A 21,220-nucleotide genomic window follows, 5' to 3' on the forward strand; every position below is an offset into this window, starting at 1 on the left:
AAGAGTTGAAAATTAGAAATGAAAAACTTTTTAGACCAACAAACAGAGAAATGGTTAAAATTGCAGTTCAAGTCCCAGACCCAGTGGCTTAAAACTCAGGCCAGGTGCATTTGTGTGCATGCCCAAAATCCCAAGAGAAGAATGGAAGAGAATGGATTATAGTGTGGCTATCCCCTCTGGGAGGTGATTTCTCACTTTCTGTCTCTGTCTCTCCAGGTGATTGCATGTGCCCTATAGCAAAAATCTCTCTCTAAAAAAAAAAAAAAAGAGAGAAAAACTTTTAAGTCAAAGAAGAAATAAAAAATAAAGTCTTAAAAGATTTCCAATATAAATAAACTCATGGTGAAAGAATACATGCTTTTGCTTATTTTAGATATGAGAGGACATAATGTAAGGGCTCAGAGAAAGTACTTTACGAATCAGAAGTCATTTAAACCACAATTTTGCTCAGTATTTTTTAGTTGAAATAGAGTTATATTTCTTACCATGTTATTCTCAGCCTCTACTTAATGCTATTTAAAATCATAATCTCTAGAACAATAAGAAAAATAGCCTGTAATACAAATTAAAGGGAAAAGCACATCCGTATGTGTCTACATGCCTACCCCATAGATTACAGAACAAACTGAAAAAAAAAAAAAACTAATGAAATTCAATAAACCCTTTAGTAGTTTCTAGTTAATTTCTGTGGTATTTAATAAAGGATATGGATGAAATAGAAATTTTATGAATAAACTTAACCAGTCTTTGGAAATCTGGAGTTCATTAAAACATTAAACAAATTGGAAATTATAGATAAATCAATAATGCTGAGTACTCAGAAAGTATTTGAATTATTAAGAAAACTGAGCTGCATAAGGATTTGACTTTGACTTTTATATAATACATTCCACAAACATTTTCATCTTGATTTGGTTTTCAACTAAATACTATTGAAAGGAAATAGTGTCATGGAACAATGTAAAAAACATAATTATGTCAGAGTTAGTATTTCTCCATGTCACAATTATAATTTTTATAGTCATTTAAATTAACTTATTAGAGTTTTTTTTTTAATCCAAATTTCTTCACTTGATAATAATTTTTTTTAAGAGAGGTTTTTGCTATAGGATGCGTGCACTCACCAGAGAGACAGAAAACAAGAAATCAAGCCCCCTCAGGGAGGATAGTCATTCCACAACCCTTCTCTATTCTCCTCTTTGGATCCTTGACACACATGCACACGTGCCTGGCGTGAGTTTTTAAGTTGCCAGGTCTGGGACTCAAATCACAGTCAACTACATGGAGTCCAGCGATTTAAACATTACACCATCTGCTAGTCTCCACTTGATTATGATTTTAAGAATTATTTTTCCAACCTTAATTTATGATGTCAAGGTAAAATACTATATTGAAATAATACAATTAGAAACATTCAGCCTGGGGCTGGGAAGTAACATGGTGAGTAAGGCACTGGACTTGCACATGGCCAACTGCAGTTCAAGTCCTGGACCTGGTGGTTTAAGATTTACTCAGAGCACGTTTATGTGCGTGCCCAAAATCCCAAAGAGAGAATGAAGGAGATGGGACTGCAGTATGGCTATCTCACTTGGGGGCTGATTTCTCACTTTCTCTCTCTCTGTATCTGTCTCTCTCTCTCCTCAGCAAGTGCATATGTTCTATGGTGAAAATCTTTTAAAAATTAAAATTCTGCCTGAAGCATTTAAAAGGATAAAATGCTAAGACATATTTTATACAACAAAACTTTCCTTTGATCTTATAAAGTCATAGCTTCCATTTTCTTAGGCTGCATGATTTTCCCTGTAACAGATAAATATCACACCAGTGTTACCCTTTTTTTGAGACCCTTGTCGTGATTAAAAGTAAAAACTGTCATACTTTATTAAACACTTCCGTGCCATTTTACTATTAAGAATTCACTGATACGTTATTTTTCAGTGCTGAAACTGGATAGACAAAGTGAGAAAATCAAAGTGAATCTTGAAAGTATTACAAAAATTAATTTAAAGGTTAAGAAGAATATTGAAAATAATAATTAAATATGCAAATATACACAAATCTACTGGCAGTTTTATGCCAAGGTCTTCTAATGCAAAACCCTATCTGAAAAATATTAGTTTCATGAAAGCATATCACATAAAACAAATTAATTTTTGAGATAAGAGATTTTTTTCTTCAATTTTATATTTAACTATAAAGTGAATGTTAGTTTATTTCTACTTTAAAAAAGAGTGGAAGTCATCTGACTGAAAAACTGCATCAATTTATTAGAAGAATTACCACAAGTCAATGAATTTCTGCCATGTCTGCCTTAATTCATTGTAGAAAGAAATCAGAGCCACAAAACCATATGGCTGAAAAACTCCCTAAGAAAAAGGGTCAACCTAGAGATAATAAAGCCTTACCATAATTATCTTTTAAATGTTCTCCGATATTTGAAGTACTGAAAAATTTTTGAAGGTGAAATTAAAAACAGTAAAATATGTTTGCACATTTAAAAGTGACACTAGCTTCATGGGTATAATTCAAGTCTTCATGCCTGAACAGTTATTTTTATAAAATATATGAAAATAGATTTTTATAAATGTTTATTTTTAATTTTAAAATACAGTGTTTCATAATGGGTAATATTTTTTAATGAGAAATGTTAATGAATATTAAAAACATATTTTCATTCATGTCTCCATTCCAATTAACTACCTTAGAAATAGAAATTATTGCAAATTTTCTATATTATATTTTATCTAAAAAAATCTTTACTTTCAAGTTACTATCTAACAGAATTTTGTCTGTGACAAATGTACTATTATAAAAGTAAAATCACAAATCACATTGAGACAAATTGTATTGATAGAACAGTTGCAGAGAGGTTACTGTTCCTTAAAATATAAATAATTGAAATTTGTATTTTCAGAAAACAATATATTTTCCTAAGTCATTTTAAGGGCTCAATATAAGCTATTTAAAGTCAACATAATAAATCTGTGCTTAAGACCAAAGACTACAAAAGAGGAAACTATTTAAAATAATAATAATAATTAAAAAAAAAAACGAACAGATAAATGGAAAAATGTAACTGTGGCAATGCTCACTATTTCCTGAACAGTAACTGATACAGTACTGAGAATGAAATGCAGTATTTACATAAGTAGTCTGTGGATAAAGTACACTAAGCCCACATAACATTACTGAACACTACAGAAGCTATATACTCATTAGTACTCCATCCTCATATAATCTTGTTATAGTTTCTGAAATTAATGCATTAAATTTTATATTGTACTTTTTCAAAATAATGCCTGTTAATAAAATTGGTAGATAATAATCCTAACAAGGTTAATTAAACTAGTAATAATGAATACACTGTATACACAATTGAATTTCAAGTGATGAAGACCTGCTTACAACCAAAGGGTTTCTGCATTGTTTTATGGTACAGTTTTAGGTAGCTTGTCAATTACTAAAGCACTTTATTAATGTAAAATATTATATCTGTTATATGCTACCTTTTAATACCATAGTATTTTTTTATTCTGAACATTGTGCTATAAAAATTCAACTAACTTTAACTGTAATTCAGCTGTAATCACATATTTTCTCAGCAAGAGAATGACCATATTTGCCTATTCAAATTACTGTTTATAAATGCCAAAGATATTTTTTATGCCACAAAATACATTTAAGTATACCTAAATCATTTAACACATGAAAAGAGTCAGAGGCAATCATGAAATATACCTTGATATGGAGCACTGAATCCACGATATCGGTGATTGCTGTCTGTTACAAAATGCAGTCTGAGCCAGTTTTTGTTGCTGATAATTGGTGGTGGTATATTCATTCCAGATAACCTAAATTATGAAAGACAAAAAATAAGAAAAATATTAAAAAGCCTTCAGCAGTAAATGCCATCACTGAATTAGGACCAAAGAAGTATTTACCTATAAACAATATTCATAATTTTGCATTGTTAACTTTTTAAGTAAAAAAATAGTAATTTTCTGTACAGAAAAGTCAATTACAGAATACTGCGATTGCCACCACATGGTGTTCCAATCAATTTACACATTTTTTTTTGGAGAGGTTTTCACTATAGGGCGTGTGCACTCACCAGACAGATAGAGAGAGACAGAGAGACAGATAGCGAGAAATCACCCCCCAGGGAGGATGGTCACACCGCAATCCCTTCTCCTCCATTCTCCTCTCGGAATCTTGGGCACGCATACACATGCACCCGGCGTGAATTTTAAGCCACCAGGTCCGGGATGCGAACGGCGGTCGACTACGTGGGAGTCCAGCGACATAGCCATTACGCTAACTGCTGGTTCCCCATTTACACATATTAATAAAAACAACAGTAAAAACTAAAACTGTAAATGATCTTTGATTCCCCCAAATTTATTTGTGTTAGTAATATTGTTGTATTTATAATAATAAAAATATCAGATATTGAGCTGATACTGCTGATCATTTTGTTCCCTCTGCATATACGTAACATAGTTACAAAATAGAAAAGCTTTAAAATGATATCCTAATTTTAAGTGTGAGATTGTTTTAGTTATTTTTTTATACTCCCTGCCAACCACCTAATATAGTGTCAATATTTTACATGTGATGGCAAATTACACAATTTCTTTTAATAGAAGAAGCGTAATTTTTAATGTGATTTTATAATACTATAAATTTTCATGATGAGCTCTCAATGATTTAATATTTCTTTCTATAATGCATTGGAGAATTATTCATTAAATAGGTAGGAAATATATTATATTTTGGATATATATTTTGGTCTTCACATTTTTAGGCACAAAAATACCATTTCATTAATCTCCTTAAAACAGGTCACTTAAAGCAAAATATTGTATCTACACCCCAGATATTGATCATGATTAATATATGAAGTAAATATCGCCTTATAACCTTTTGAGTATTTCTAGTAAAGCAGATTTTCTAATTTCATTTAATAAAGTAATGCCACCTTCATGTACTTCCACCATGCACCTAGCATTTAGCCCTAAATGCGTAATATAAAACCAAAGTAAAAGATTCTCAAGAGCAAAATTATATATGAAGGAGAGTTTTAGATATAAGTTTCTTAATAACCACTATATGATATATCTCTACCATTCTTCACAGTTTACACTTTTCTTCACAAGGCATGATAGATTGATTTATAGGGTTGAATTTGTGAGGGTAGGCAGGTGGAAGGAAATACAACTCTTCCCAGTGCTACACAGTCAGTTTTGCTATTGTACAGGTAGGAAGATGAACAATCAATCATTGAATATGTAATCAGTGGTGAGGTGTATATGCGATGAGATAAAGACCGTCTATCTGACACCCACCCTTATTAAACCTGAAAACCCACCCTTCCCTCCATCTTTGGGACCTAGCCACTACTTTTTGTGGATGACCACCTGCCCATTGAAATCTAAGTTCATTTTAATTGTATCATCATGCCCTCTGTGTACAAAAAGTTCAATTCTAAAATGAACAAGTCAGTATCCATTCCCTCATATAACATTTCTATTCTTAGTTTGAAATACATTTTCTTTAATGCTCCTCTATTAATCCTCTATTTTCTTTTTTATATACAGATGGCTCTGTCTATTGGGCCAGTTGACTGAGTTTTTTTGTTTTGTTTTGTTTTGTTTTTGTACCTGAATTTAGGAAAAAAGTCATTTCATATACTTTTACCATTTTAAGACTTAAATTTTAATCTGTTATTTCATTACTTTTCATCTGTTATTTCATTACTTTAAAAATATACAGGTTATGTTTACTATTATTGGCCAGTTGGTTGGTTTCAAACAAAAATTCAGCAAAATAATTTGGATTTGTTCTAATTATATTCACAATAGAATAATATGGATCATGCTATATTTTGATTTATATTTTGGTTCTGTTTAACTCCCTTATTTGATGAGCATAAATATCCATTATGGAAAGTTTACTTTTGACAAGCTGTACATTTCTAAAAGTAAAACAACTATAATACATGGCAATTGTGATACATTGAAGCAAGATTTATTGTGTCCTTTAACAGACACAGTAAGTAAGTGGTAATTCCACACAAACATTAAAAAAGTGAGAGAGTAAAGAAGATAAAATGGACAATAAAAAGGATAAACTTCTTATCTTTCCTAGAGACCTCAAAGATAATTTCAGTAATGGAGTATAGTAAACACAAAAGATAACTATTATGGAACTATAGCTTGCAACTTGAACTCACTTTGAGGTATCTAGAAGGGTATAACTAAAGAAAATAAGGCTGCAGAAGAGGCTGAATGAGCATGGGCTGGCCTAAACAAAGGCACATGTGAAACTAAGAGGGTATTCCTGGCAGCCTTGATGGTTCAGCATACAAAGCAGAGTCTTAGATAAGCCAAGACCTAAACTAGCACCATAGTAACTATCTGCCACCAAAGAAGAAATATGCAGTCATTGATTATAGGGAAGTCTTGCAGATTGTGATCACTTAGTGCTGCTCACTATTTAAACACCATCTACACAATGTGACTTGGTTTGTGGAGCAACCTAGTAAATGAATCCACATATCACTATATGCCAACAGAACTGGAAAATGGGAGACTGAGAATACATGCTATTTAGAAAGCTATTACAATAATTAATTTAGATAACTAATATCTTGACTACTAAAGGAATCATTTCTTAAATGTAACTCATTTTTATTCCTATATCAAATCATCATGATCATTTGAGAGTAAAAGAATGTGAGTTCATTTTAGCACAGAGTGAGAAACACCTATTAGTAATGAAGAAATTAAGTATATATTTATTCAACAGTTACTTTAACATTAATGCTAAGGGTTGAAAATATGGTAGTAAACAACAATCTGTGCTTTACTAAGTGAAAATAAAGACATTAAATACATAAATGAATAATTTCAGACAGTGGTACATGGTACACACCAAAAAAAAAAAATCCAAAACCACAGAAACTTGATGAGAATTTTTAGAAATGAATCTTTTTTTGTTTTAATATCTTTTTTATTTTACACTGAAAATATCCATGATCCTGATTGTATCTTAAATTGCTAATCTGGATTTTAGGAGAAATACATTTTAAAAAATGGTAATGATAAATGTCATAAATTTGCCACCTACCAAAGTTATTATACCAAAGAATTTAAGACATGTCTTTTAGTAGTGAATAAATTTTAATAGAATGACATAGTAAATTAGTAATGATGATAACATGTATAATATCCCCAACTGGACTGCTGTAAATGTATTCATGTTGGAAAATTCATTTACAAGTTAAGTGATGTATAGTGATTAAATGTATAAAAGAAAATATTTTTAAAAACTGATTATAATTCTTACAATATCCTTTTAAAAATAAGTTAAATATATGAAGCCTAAGAGAACCACATATCTTTGTTATTTTTTTAAAAGTTTCTGAAACTATTGTGAGTCTGTTTTTGGTATATAATTCTCTTGGTCTGATCCTCATGTCAACCACCTCTGGCTTCACAATTTTCTCAAATTGGCACTTGCAACAGTCGGTTTTATCTTCAGTAGCTTCATCATCTACTTTAAAAAAAAAATCTCAGTTTTCATGAATCATTAAAAAATAATGAATTATCTATATCTCCTCATTTTTAGTACCCATAAGCAGTGTCAGACCTTAAACCCAGATTATTCACACAATCCCTTCCATAATTTCATGTTTTGCTTTCCCATCACAAAGTTGCCATTTTCACTCTCTGCTAATTTTATGTCTCACTCTCCTTCACTCTTGTTCTCTCTCATTCTCTCTTTTTTTTTTTTTTTTTTTTTTTACCTATTTTGACCCTTTCCTTATCAGGCACTGAGATAAAATGTGTTCCTCATACATCTTCTCTTCTCCATGACTTTATTAGACTAATAGTTCTATGTTGAGCTACTGTTAGCTCCTCAAATTCATTCTTTCATCTTATCTCAAGGTCTTTTCATGTACTTCTCTATAAAGCTGAAATAAATATAATTCCGTACTGTTATTTATTTACTCTGAATTATTCTCAGGGAATTATTCTCTTTCAAGGAAGTCAAATTAAAACACTCAAGGTTAGTCTCTTCTGTTCCCACAGAGCATCTTTGGATATTCTTATCATTTCATTTATTACCTTGTGTATTAGTAAGTTTTCTGTCTTTCCTATATGTTACATTTTTCTTGAAAGCAGGTTTTAAGTCTCTTCTGCTTAGCACAATAACTGAAATATAGGAAGTGTAAACTGGCTTTATTTATCAAGAAAATCAATGAACAGAAATTGGATATATGCCCTAGCTTTTGGTATTTTTTCATACTCTTAAAAACTTTTGTCAGTAATTTCATTTAATACTATTATCAAATGTTTGAGTTATTTTTCTAAAACCCATCTAAAATTCTATCACCTTCATAAGACTTCAAAATCCTTGGCTAAAGATTATCTGTCTGTTCTCTGAGCATCAAAAGGACTTGTTAAAACTTTCTATGGAACATCTCAATATTTTCATCTTATTATATTATCCATATTCTAAATGATAAGAAGTTGAGAGCAGGATCTACATTGGATTTATTAAATACATAAGCACCTCTCAAGTTGTAGATAATAAATGATGATAATTAAATGAAGTAATATCCTACTACAAAATATTTCAAAGTGTGTTTAGTATATAAGCCACCAAAAATACCTTTGGTATGAGGGAAGATATACTGGTCAATATTTTTTTTTAATTGCTCTTTTGTAGCCATATACTCTTCTTGTGATTTTTAAAAACTTATTCTGTAATCTCCCATTTCCATGCCTTGCCATAATACCAAATAACATGTAATGTAATTTATTCTATAGAACCCTTTTGGAAACTTCTAATTTTTTTTATTCCTTCATGTCTGGGTAGGAATGCATTTCACAGTCCCAAGAAAAATCAACATTTTTAAACCAGTCAGCAATGTGGATTCTTGCAACCTCAACACAGTCAAGATGTAGAATAATTTCATCACAAGATGTCCTTTCAAGAAATAGTGCTAAAATAACTGGATATCTTTAATGCAAGTGTGTGCGTGTGCACACACAAAAAATCTCAACCAGTACTATATACAATATATGAATGTTATCTCAATATGGATAAGTGTAAAAGCTAAAATGTTAAAACTTCTGGAAGACTAGATCTTAGATCAGTGGTTATTTCTTAAATGAAACAGAAAAAAAAACATGAATTATTTTAAAAAATCATAAAATGGAATTAAAATTTTAAAATTTCAATTTGTGTAAATACACCAGTGAAAAGTAATGATGTGGGGCCAGTCAAATGACAAGGTGGTTAAGGCAGTTGGATCGCATATGTTTAAGTTGGAATCCTGGACCTGGTAGTTTGAAAAACACCAAGCACATGTACAAGCAAAACTCGAGAAGAATGGAGAAGGGATTGTGGCATGTTCATCCCCCCAGGAAGTACTTTCCTTCTCTCTTTCTTTTTTTCTATCTCTTCCTCTCTCTCTTTTTCTCTCTCTTTTTTCAAGCACATGCATGCTATAAAAATTAAACAAAAGCTGAAAGAGAGAGAGAAAGAAACTGACAAGCCTCTGACTGAAATAAAAGATTTTCAAAACCGTATCTTAAAAACAAACTTGTATCTTTAATACAAAAATAATTTTCACAACTCAAACAAAGCATATTACTAAAAATTAGACAAAAATTTTCTAAAAATTTCACTAAAAAGACAGAAGGCAAAAAAAAAAAACCATGAAAATATATTCGATACCATTAGTCTTTAGGAAAGGACAAATGTGTTAAAAAAGTAAATTATGCAATCATTCACATTTTATACTTGAGAGCAATCTTTCATTCATATTTCTTACTGAACTAACTAAATGAAATAGCACTGCCCACTTATGAGATTAATTTATTTGAATATTACACTTAAAAACTATTAGACATGTTGAAGTGGCTATAATTTTAAAAACTGGAAATCCCTACACAGCCAAGGACAAAGGACAACTGGAATTTTTATATATGGTAGTGGGAATGTGATGTGATCAGCCAGTTTTGAAAACAGTTTGGCTACTTTATATAAAACATATACTTTTCACTTAACACAGCAATGATGATCTAAATTATTTAAGAAAAACAAAAGTCCATATAAAGATTCATACACAAAAATTTATGGCATTTTCATTCATTATCACCCAAACTGCAACTGGTAAACATATAATTTTGGTATATTTATTCCATTGAATACTACTGGCCAATAGAAAGAAAGAAACTACTGCTATATACAAGAACATAGATAAATCTCAAAAGCATTTCAAGTAAAATATCAATATACTACACAGCTGCATATTGTGTATTTTTTAAAAAAGTTTATTTCATGAAACAGAGAGAAACAGGTACACTTTTCAGAGTCTCACCCAGCCACTATTCTCCACCAGTCTTCCAGCCTACCAGAATCATAGGCTTGTCCAAAGGCATGTCCAGCAAGCTCAGACCAACCCAGAAATCTGAACCAGAAGCTTCCCATGTGGTGTCAATATCACACACTGAGATAGGCCCTCTGCCTGCACCACCACAACTGGGACATATTGTATGATTCTTTTTATGATGTTCAGATAAAAGGCAATAATAGATAAAAATCAGAACAGTGATTTCTAAGGGTTAGAAATAAAAAGTAATAACCACAAAGATTCAAGAGGCAACATTTTAGGCTGAGGGGTACATTCAATACCTTTATTGTGGTTATATGATTGGGTATATTTGTCAAAATACAGAAAATTATATGCCTTTTTAAAGTATTTATTTATTTAATTCTATTTGTAATCATTATTTTTTAATTTGATGAGAGAAGGAGAGAGAACATGAGAGAGCAATACAGAAGGTCCAAGACCTGAGCCATGGTCGGCTATGTGAGAGTCCAGCACCTTAACCACCACGCCACCTGCCAGCACCCAGAAAACTATATGTCTGAGAAGGATGAAATTTATAATATGCAAATTATACCTCAATAAGCCTGACTTTAAGAAAAATAAATATATTTATTTTTGGTTTGCCTGTTAATAATATTAACAAAATGACATCTATATATCTTGTGCTTGGAGGCATAAAGTTGAAAGTGAAATAAATTTATTATCTCAAAGGAAAGGGTAAGAAGTTATTTTAAAATTTCTGTAAAAGAGCATTCTTTTTATGACTAGGGAAAATTGAACCTCAACTATTACTATATACATATGCAAACATACAATCAAACTATAACTATTCTAAGTTGCTTTTCCTTGCACCATAAAGAAATACTTTCATTATTTCCCCATAGCTACATGTCCATTATATATTCAGGGCTATAATTAAAATATTGCTTACAATAGCTTTTCTTAGGCATCCTGCGTTAATATAGACCCAAGGAGAATGCTCTAAAAAGCAAATGTTTGAAAAAAAGTAAATTATCCAATCACTTATATTTTATACTTGAGAGCAATACTTTTATTCATCTTTGCCCCTGAACTGACTAAATAAAATGCATATTTATGTTGGACTTAGACTTTATCTTTTCTATTTTTACAGTTTTTAGAAACACTGTAGTAAAAGAACATAGTAAATGTTGAATATTAAATAAATGATCAATATATATTTATTCATGGGATGGTTAAAGAATAATTCCCAATTTTCCCATCGTTTTTCTTATTCTGTGTTTTTAAAGAGAGATTTTTGCTATAGGGCACGCGCACTCACCAGAGAAACAAGGAGACAGAAGTGAGAAATCACACCCCGAGGGGATGACCATGCCATAAGTCCATCTCCTCCATTTTCCTCTGGGGATCTTGGGCACACATGCACATATACTCAATGTGAGTTTTTTAACCCACTTCTGGTCCCAATTTTTCTTTATTCTAAGTACAATATCTGGCAATTTACAAGTGAAAAATCTGATTTTAAATGTCTGTACCTTCATCAAACAGAACTCTTATCATAACTGTACATTCTTATAAACAAAAATGTAACAGCTTCAGATTTACCAAAAGATATAAATATCTTCAAATATTTACTGAAGAGCATCACTGACATTTTTCTCCAAATTCCAATTTTTATGTAAATTATTTTATGAAAGGAATGTGCGAAATATGAAAGATTATTACAGGAAATTATGTGCCAAGAAAGGATGTGCCTTATCTACAGGTGTTCTTCAATCCAATTCCACTTTCCTTCTGTCTCTCGTCCCCCAAAAAATCACAGAATAAAACAAAATCAACAAAATGTATATTCTTTAAACAAATTTTACTCTTATTTCTATTGGTTATTTTATATGTAGTTCCTCTTATTTCTAAATAAGTAAATAGGTACCATAACCTTCAAGTAGAATTTATGGGATTAAAAGAATTTCCACAAAGGATTTATGGGATTAAAAGAATTTTCACAAATTCCCTGGTATTATCAGTTCTCCACCCAAAATATTTAAACAGACATTTTCACAACTTTATTATCTGTATCTTTGACCAGATTAATATTAGCAATAATAATGAATAATATTTATTAAGGACTATTTACTATATATTGCACACTATTCCTGGCATGGTCATTTTATTTAATTTCATAAAATAGTACTTTTTTTTTCAGTTTGATAAATGGTATGTGTGCTCATCACAGAGAAACAGAGGGTAGTGAGAAAGTATTGCCCAGCAGGGATGGCTATGCCATAATCCCTTCTCTAATGTCCTCTCAGGATTTGGGGCATGCAACACACAAGCCCAGTGTACTTTTCAAATCACCAGGTCCAGGACTCAAACAGTGCATTAGGCTATATGGGATCCAACCCCCTTAAGCTCACACCACTACCTAAAATAATATCTACCTATCATGAAATACAATGATATAGAGATTTTTATTATTGTGAATTTCTGTGAAATATAAGATACATATTGTTTTTATTTCACTATAACTTATTTTTCCTTTTACATATATATATTAACATTGCAATTTCTCAAAACAATACTTAATATGAGAAATTTCACTACCTACATTATTTATCTTTTTATTTTCCTATACTGGTTAATTGATTTTTCTTTCTCTCAATGTATAAAAAGAATCTGGTTTTAAATTGCCTCAAATCTCAGAACCTTGAACTATACTGCAGACTTTATAATTATTATTTTATTTAAAAATTAAGATAATTTTAGAGATAGCATTATAATTACCTTTTTTGCTTTAAGTTTTATCTTAATAATAATTGTGCATCAGGACCAGCAGTTGGTGTAATGGATATATTGCTGAACTCCCATGTAGTCGACCGCAGCTCGAGTCCCGGACCTGGTGGCTTAAACTCACACAGGTGTGTGTACGCACGTGCCCAAGATCCCAAGAAGAGAATGGAGGAGAAGGGATATTGAGGCATAGCCATCCTCCCTGGGTGGGGGATGGGGATGATTTCTCACTTTCTGTCTCTCTGTCTCTCTCTGTCTCCCTGGCAAGTGCACGCACCCTATAGCAAAAACTTCTCAATAAAATTAATAATAATAATTATGCATCAATGTCTATAAAACCTTCAGACTGAAAGATCTAAAGTTACCTCTTTTTGGACATCAGGTGAAGATCAAACAATTGATTCAGGGCAAAATAAACAAACAAGAAAATTAAGTTTTATTAATTTAAAAAAATGTACGCATACTCAGTGAGAAATTTTAAAATAATTTAATAAAAGGACTTTTATATAAAGTTATAAAAAACAAACAAAAATAGAATATTGTGGCATCAAGAGTAATGCATTTTATTTTATTTTATTTATTTTATTTTTTTGAGAAGTTTTAGCTATAGGGTGTGTGCGCTCACCAGAAAGACAGAGAGAGAGAGAGAGAGTGACAGAAACCGAGAAATCACCCCCCAGGGGGGATGACCACTCCGCAATCCCTTCTCCTCCATTCTCCTCTCGGAATCTTGGGCACACATGCACACGTGCCTGGCATGAGTTTAAGCCACCGGGTCCAGGACTCAAACCACAGTTGACTACATGGGAGTCCAGCGACATAGCCATTACGCAACTGCTCATCCCAAGAGTAATGCATTCTAATGTTACCCGTAGTATGGGCATTGATTTCCACCTTGGTGAAAAGTGGGAATATCTGTACACAGTGAGAGCTGGTGCTGGAGACTATCATAGGGACAAAGTCAGCTCTCTCTATGGCCAAATTCAAAAGGAAACCATTGAAAGAGAATCTGCAGAAAATAAGCCAGAGTAGGGGAGGTGAAAATGAACTGGGAGCAAAGGGTGAGGATAAAGTATAACCAGCACAGAAACATAGGATTATTTGAAATGTGGGATCAGAATCCTGCATTGGGCTCAGAAATCTTTCATGCATGAGAAATAAGAGTGAGAGTTTTAATATCACCAGGTAGTTTTTTTTTTTTTTTTTTTTTAAGGGGTTTTTGCTATAGGGCACGTGTGCTCTCCAGAAAGACAGAAGATAGAGACAGACAGAGAGAGACAGAAAGCGAGAAATCACCTCCCAGAGGGAATGGCCACACCGCAATCCCTTCTCCTCTTGAGATCTTGGGCAGCCACACCACAATTCCTTCTCCTCCATTCTCTTCTCGGGATCTTGGGTACGCACACACATGTGCCCAGTGTGAGTTTAAGCCACTGGTCCGGGACTCGAATGGCAGTCAACTACATGGGAGTCCAGTGATGTAGACATTACGCTATCAGCTGGTCCCGAAAAACAGAATGTATTCTAAAACTGATTTTTTTATGGTATTGTGTTCAACCAAATGTTTTAATTAGATGTCCAGTGAAATATAGTAGGTATATTGAAAAATGAGAGATTGCAGCATTGAATAGATAGTCAACAAAAAAAATTCAAATAGGAAAAAAGACATATGCCAGAACTCTAAAATGGAAAACATCAAATTAAGTATCTTAGTATCTCTCCTTTAATTATTCAAAAATTAACTTTTTCACTTAAGGTTCTCTTATGCATTTTAGCTAATAACCTTATTTGTGGTGGGTACCCTCTTCTGTGATGGGAATAGGTACTGAAACAACAAAAATAACACCAGAGAAGGAAAAAATAAACATGAATTTAAAAATTTATAGCACAGTTGGCAGTAGTAAGCACTACAAGAGAAAGTAAATGATATAGTATCGTAGAGTGATATAGCCTTTCAGATAATTGTACCATTAGCAGAGTTCTGAAGAAAGTGAAGGGCGTGTGGTTATCTAAGGTATGGCATATTCATGGAACTTTGAGTAGGATTCTGTGGGTTGAGTGGAATGACTAGAAATATAGTGATTAGAGATGATATTGAATGGATAGCAACTAGGCATGTTGTGTAGAATTGATTGTGCACAACTATTGTATAGTCTTGCAATTATATTCTTCCATAAATGGGAAGTCACTGGAACATTTTTGGTAGAAAAGTGTCAAGACTGATTTACACCTGATAAAAATTGAGTTGATGTACTGAATAGAGGAGGATTGCTCCCAAAGGCAGGAGCAGGTAGAGGTTACCTGAAGAATCATGTTATAGTTGCTTATGCAGTATAGGGTTGAGGGAAGTGGAGGTGGATAGAAAGGATGCTTTCTCAGTTAATTTTGCTGAAAGCCATGGAGTTTGTGAGAGAAAAAATAGTCAAATATGACTATAAATTTTTGGTCTAAGAAACTGGAGAGATGAAGTGTCCTTAACTGAGGTGGAGAAGACAGAGGAGAAGATCTGGGATTAAATAGTGGAAGCACAGTTTTGAGCATGTTAAGTTTTCAGTACTTAGAATTCCAAAGTACAGCTATGAAGTACACAGGTGGCTACAAAAGTCATTAGTACATGCAAATTATTTCAAATCCCACTACTACATATGGTCAACAAAAGAATTAAGTGTAATAAAGACCAAGAACTTGGTCAGCTTCTGGTTCCCTTTCCACAAGGTCAACTGAAAGAAAGTATAGAGGGAAAGGGTAAAAGAAGAACTTTTACAACATATTAACCACTAACAAAATGTGTGAATCCTACCTTTTACTTCTCTGTGTGTCAGCGAGTGGAGCAACCAGAACTAAGGTTATATAGGAACTAACTATATATAGAAGAGAAGTGTTAGAATTCTGCTCTCACTTTTCTTGTACTATTGCCTTGGGATGGCACTGAGCTGCCACTAGCCTTGGAGAAATTTTTTCCTATTTTAAATTCTAGATTTAAAAGGTTGATAGAGTTTGGTTTAAACTCATATAGCCTGACACAGAAGCATTTGAAGCATTTTAAAATCAATTGGTATATGTTATCTTATATTAAAATAAACCCATTTTATTTCTCTTACTTTATTGACTTTTAATTAATTTTTCTGAGGGAAAAAACAGTAGTTTGTATTTTTTGTGACTTTCTAAATTGCATTATACTTAGAAAGTATTTTGCTATTTAGAATTTAAGGAAGTCTTTATATGTACATCCCACAAACTACTCTTGTTTCCATTTTATACATTTGAATCATCTTTTTCTTTTTTTGGAGAGGTTTTCACTATACGGCACGTACCCTCACCAGAAAGACAGAGGGAGACAGAGAGACAGAAAGCGAGAAATCACTCCCCAGAGTGAATGGCCATGCCGCAATCCCTTCTGCTCCATTCTCCTCTTGGAATCTTGGACACGCACACATATCAGCCCGATGTGAGTTTAAGCCATCGGGTCCAGGATTTGAACCACAGCCTACTAGAAGGGAATCCAGCTACATAGCCACTATGACAATTGTTGTTCCCTTTTCTTCTTCTTCTTCTTCTTTTTTTTCTTTTGAATCTTTAATATATCTGACACGTATTTCACTGTGATAAAGCAGGTAATATGTAGATTAATTTTTTCTCATATTATTGCCAGTTTTTCCAGCACCATTATAAAATACTTTAATCTCCATTTTGTTAAAAAGAATTTTCCTTTATCAAACCATATGTTCCAATATATACTAGAATTTCTGTCTGGTTTCATTGATTGTCTGTATTTTCATATATACCTACAACATTTTAAAAAAAAGATCACATTCTTTTGCATTTCTTTATTCATGGCTAGTATAAAGGCATAGTATGTCTACCTTTATTTATTTCCAAACTTCTTGTTCAATCTCTAAAAAAAACCTGAGTTTCTCATTAGGTCTGCATTACACTCATTCTGAAAGTATTAACAGCAGGGACCATGGTTAGAAATAGTTTACAAATGGTACAGGACAATCACAAATTAATTAGAATAGACTCTATGATCAATTAGAATAGATACCAGCAGGACAGAAAAAGTATTAGAGTGATGCTATGTCTCTGCAGTTATGTTGATCATCTTTGATATCTTTTAGTGAGGATTTGTAGTTCATCACAGTTCCTACACATTTCCTTTTAGGAAAACTCTTCTTTATTTTATATTTAGAAAAGATTGCTATTTATCATGATAGTAACTGCTTGATGCTTCTAATGATTTTTGTGTATTTATCTCAGGCTTAGTTTCTATCTCTTAATTCTGAGTGTTATTTATTTTTCTTCAATTTCCTAGATTTACATTTCTGTTCTATTCAAAGTTAAACTATTAAAATTTCATAGTTTATTCCTTCAATCAGAACCTCTAAAAGCATGTTAAATATCATATATATTTTCAAATAAAAATGTGAGAATATGAATGAAAATAAGAATGTTACATATAAAAGGAGAAGAAAAGAAAAATGAGACTAATGTTGGAAAATTTTATAAATAACTCAGTTAGTTGAACCTTAAACTTCCTCTTAACCTGGTCTTTAAAAGAAAGCCAACAGCCACGTTATTCTTTATATCACCATATCCACCTATTTCTAATTAAACATCAATTTTTGTTTACTCTTAACTCCCAAATATTCTCCTCTACCAGCAGATTTAGACTGGGTCCTTAACATATAATCAAAATTATTACAATAGCATTCTAATTAGTTTCACTGTCTCTGAAATTCTCTGCACTCTTTGTTGCCAAATTTAATATTCTTTCTAAAAACCTTAAACCTTCAAATTAATCTCAATTAATATCCTTCAGTCCTAGTCAAACATATAAATAAGATTTCATCCTCAAACATAAATATATAGAGGGTTACAAGATCTGATTTATTTATATCTTAAGTCTCAGTTTCTCAATTCTTCCTCCTTCTTTCCTTATTCTTGCTATAATTTATCTTCTGTACTTTTTTTTTTTTTTGAGAGATTTTCATTGAAGGGCGCGTGTGCTCGCAAGACAGAGAGAGACATAGAGACAGAAAGCGAGAAATCACCCTCCAGGGGGGATGGTCACACCACAATCCCTTCTCCATTCTCCTCTCGGGATCTTGGGCACGCACGCATACGCGCCCGGCGTGAGTTTTAAGCCACCGGGTCCGGGACACGAACCGCAGTCGACTATGTGGGAGTCCAGCGACACAGCCATTACGCTAACTGCTGGTTCCCTGTACTTTTATGAAGACATACAAGCCCAGGTCTTGAATAGGCTTTTTCTCTTCCTAGAATGTCTTCTGTAACTCTTCTCTATTTTACAAAAGCTTGTTTTTAAAGACCTAGGTCAAGCATCATCATAACAGAAAAATGTTTCCAGAACTCATTCAGGCTATAATTGCTCCTTTTCACAGCTCCCTCAGTATCCTTTGATCATAATATTTATCACATTGTATAATAACTTTAGGCTAGAAAAGTATATTCTCTCATTCATATGTTCTTTCCCTCTCTCTGTAAGACTTTGTCCGACAGAATTATCCTCAAAAAAAAAAAAAGTTCTGCTATTAAAGATGACTTTTTTGCAATCAGACTACAAAATATAAACTAAAGGCAGAGCAGAAAATGTTAAGTCTGAACCTAACATAAAAAATAGATGATTAATTGTAACTACCTTTAGTGAATAATACTGTCTTTAGTAATTCAGAAGGAGCAACAAAGAAAGTAACTATTCTAGACTTCATTTTGAACAAAACTAATGAACTCTTTGAATATAAACCACAGGTATGAGAAATCCCAAGAAGAAACACATCATACTCAATAATTATGTGAAAGCTTTAAAAGGAAGAAACTCAAGGTTGGCAGGAGGCATGGAGATTAAATCATCTGGATCCCTCATGGGCAACTGTGCAGTTGCAGAACCAGACTCTGTGGTTGGAAAAATCAGGCTAGGGATGTGTGCCCAAAATCCCAGGATGAGAATGAGGAGAGGAGATTGTGGTGTGGTCATCCTTGGGGTGGGGGGAAGGGGGGATTTCCTACCTCTTCCCTTCCCAAGCAAGCACTCATACACTATAGTAAAACAAAATAAAACCATAATTTTAAAAATGAAGAAATTTAAAAGTGAAACTATAAGTAGAATCCTCAAATTGTATGAATGTTCTTTGCTCTCCACAAAATTATTGTCATCTATGGCAATGGCTTTTTAAATCAATAAAATTTTCTTAGTATTTGTTTATTATAGCCTAAAGACTAAGACTACAAAGGTAAAGAGAAAAAATGCTCTCATCAATAACTCTGATAGAAAAGGTGAGGAAATGGGGAAGATTACTGAGATGGATAGTTTTGTGTTATTCTGATATTCTGACTATGCAAGGAGTTGAGGGTTAATATCCACAAAAGAGCAGAAAACCATTATCGTGAATAAGAAACATGAAATAGCAAAGTTTGTCTTTCTATACTTTTTAAATTTCAATAGGAATTTAATCTCCATCTAAATAAATATTACCACCTTCAGTGTCTAAAACAGTTCCTAATAAGTAGTACTCAGCAAATTTTGTCAAATAGAAAATTATGTGAATAATTGTTTAACTTTTTTTCTATTTTGACCCTAATGCCATCCAGCTTAGACCCACAGTTCACAGCATAACTTTTGAATGACATAGCACAGATTTATTGGTATGCTATGCTGTAAAGTAACTTTTCCATAAATAGTTTAAATGCTAAAAGTTTAATTTAATTCAAGTAAAATATAATAGATTCACACATGCCTTATTTAGTAACAAAGAAAATATCTGAGCTAGCATTACTGCTTTGGAAGTGGTTCATAATATGAATACATCAACCTAAATGTGCCCAAGTACCATCAAATTTCAAACATGACTGATTCGAACTATCAGTCTTTTAACTCATTTTCATATTTCCAGTTTCTCCCCAAATATCCCTTGCATTTCATTGTGTACTTTTGTTTTTGCTGTTGTCTTTCATATAAAATGCTGTATCTGACCAACTAGCTTAGAGAAATTGCTGCTTAACCTTATTTATTAAACTTACAACTCACTTTTCTGTGATACCTGTGCTTCTTTTCAATTCCACAACACTTGGTACTGCCTCTAATAAATGAGTAATGATCTCAAAACTATGTATGCATCTTACTATTTCTTAACAGTAGAGAAACAACATCTAGCACATAGAGTTAACACTCAAGAGCTTTTTTGAATGAAAAATCTGAAAAAAAAAAAAACACATAGGACACCTAGATCAATTCTATTCTGATGCTAGTTTGAACATCTACTACAACACCTTAATACAGTTATCCAAACTCATGCCTACAAATACTGGTTACTCAAGCATCACTGACAAGTTTTTCCATAGTCGTACAGTTTTTAATAATTTTATTCACTTTAATCAAAGTGTCTCACATTATTTCATTTATTTATTTATTTTTAGGTTTTTGTACTTTTTTTTTTTTTTGAGAGATTTTCATTGAAGGGCGCGTGTGCTCGCAAGACAGAGAGAGACATAGAGACAGAAAGCGAGAAATCACCCTCCAGGGGGGATGGTCACACCACAATCCCTTCTCCATTCTCCTCTCGGGATCTTGGGCACGCACGCATACGCGCCCGGCGTGAGTTTTAAGCCACCGGGTCCGGGACACGAACCGCAGTCGACTATGTGGGAGTCCAGCGACACAGCCATTACGCTAACTGCTGGTTCCCTGTACTTTTATGAAGACATACAAGCCCAGGTCTTGAATAGGCTTTTTCTCTTCCTAGAATGTCTTCTGTAACTCTTCTCTATTTTACAAAAGCTTGTTTTTAAAGACCTAGGTCAAGCATCATCATAACAGAAAAATGTTTCCAGAACTCATTCAGGCTATAATTGCTCCTTTTCACAGCTCCCTCAGTATCCTTTGATCATAATATTTATCACATTGTATAATAACTTTAGGCTAGAAAAGTATATTCTCTCATTCATATGTTCTTTCCCTCTCTCTGTAAGACTTTGTCCGACAGAATTATCCTCAAAAAAAAAAAAAGTTCTGCTATTAAAGATGACTTTTTT

At 32.6% G+C, this 21,220-nt stretch overlaps 1 protein-coding gene across 1 annotated transcript in view; it reads right to left on the reverse strand.

Annotated features, from left to right (window-relative positions):
• Positions 1-21,220, reverse strand: part of CSMD3 (CUB and Sushi multiple domains 3) — a gene marked incomplete at its 3' end in the record, with an annotated part of 1,277,483 nt that overhangs the window by 809,211 nt on the left and 447,052 nt on the right. The window contains exon 6 of the mRNA XM_027771421.1: positions 3,739-3,851. Within this exon, the coding sequence (XP_027627222.1) occupies positions 3,739-3,851 (113 nt within the window). The remainder of the gene's footprint in view (positions 1-3,738; positions 3,852-21,220) is intronic.

The sequence above is a fragment of the Tupaia chinensis genome, unplaced genomic scaffold (genome assembly GCF_000334495.1).
Source record: "Tupaia chinensis unplaced genomic scaffold, TupChi_1.0 Scaffold000032_1, whole genome shotgun sequence".
NCBI lineage: Eukaryota > Metazoa > Chordata > Mammalia > Scandentia > Tupaiidae > Tupaia > Tupaia belangeri.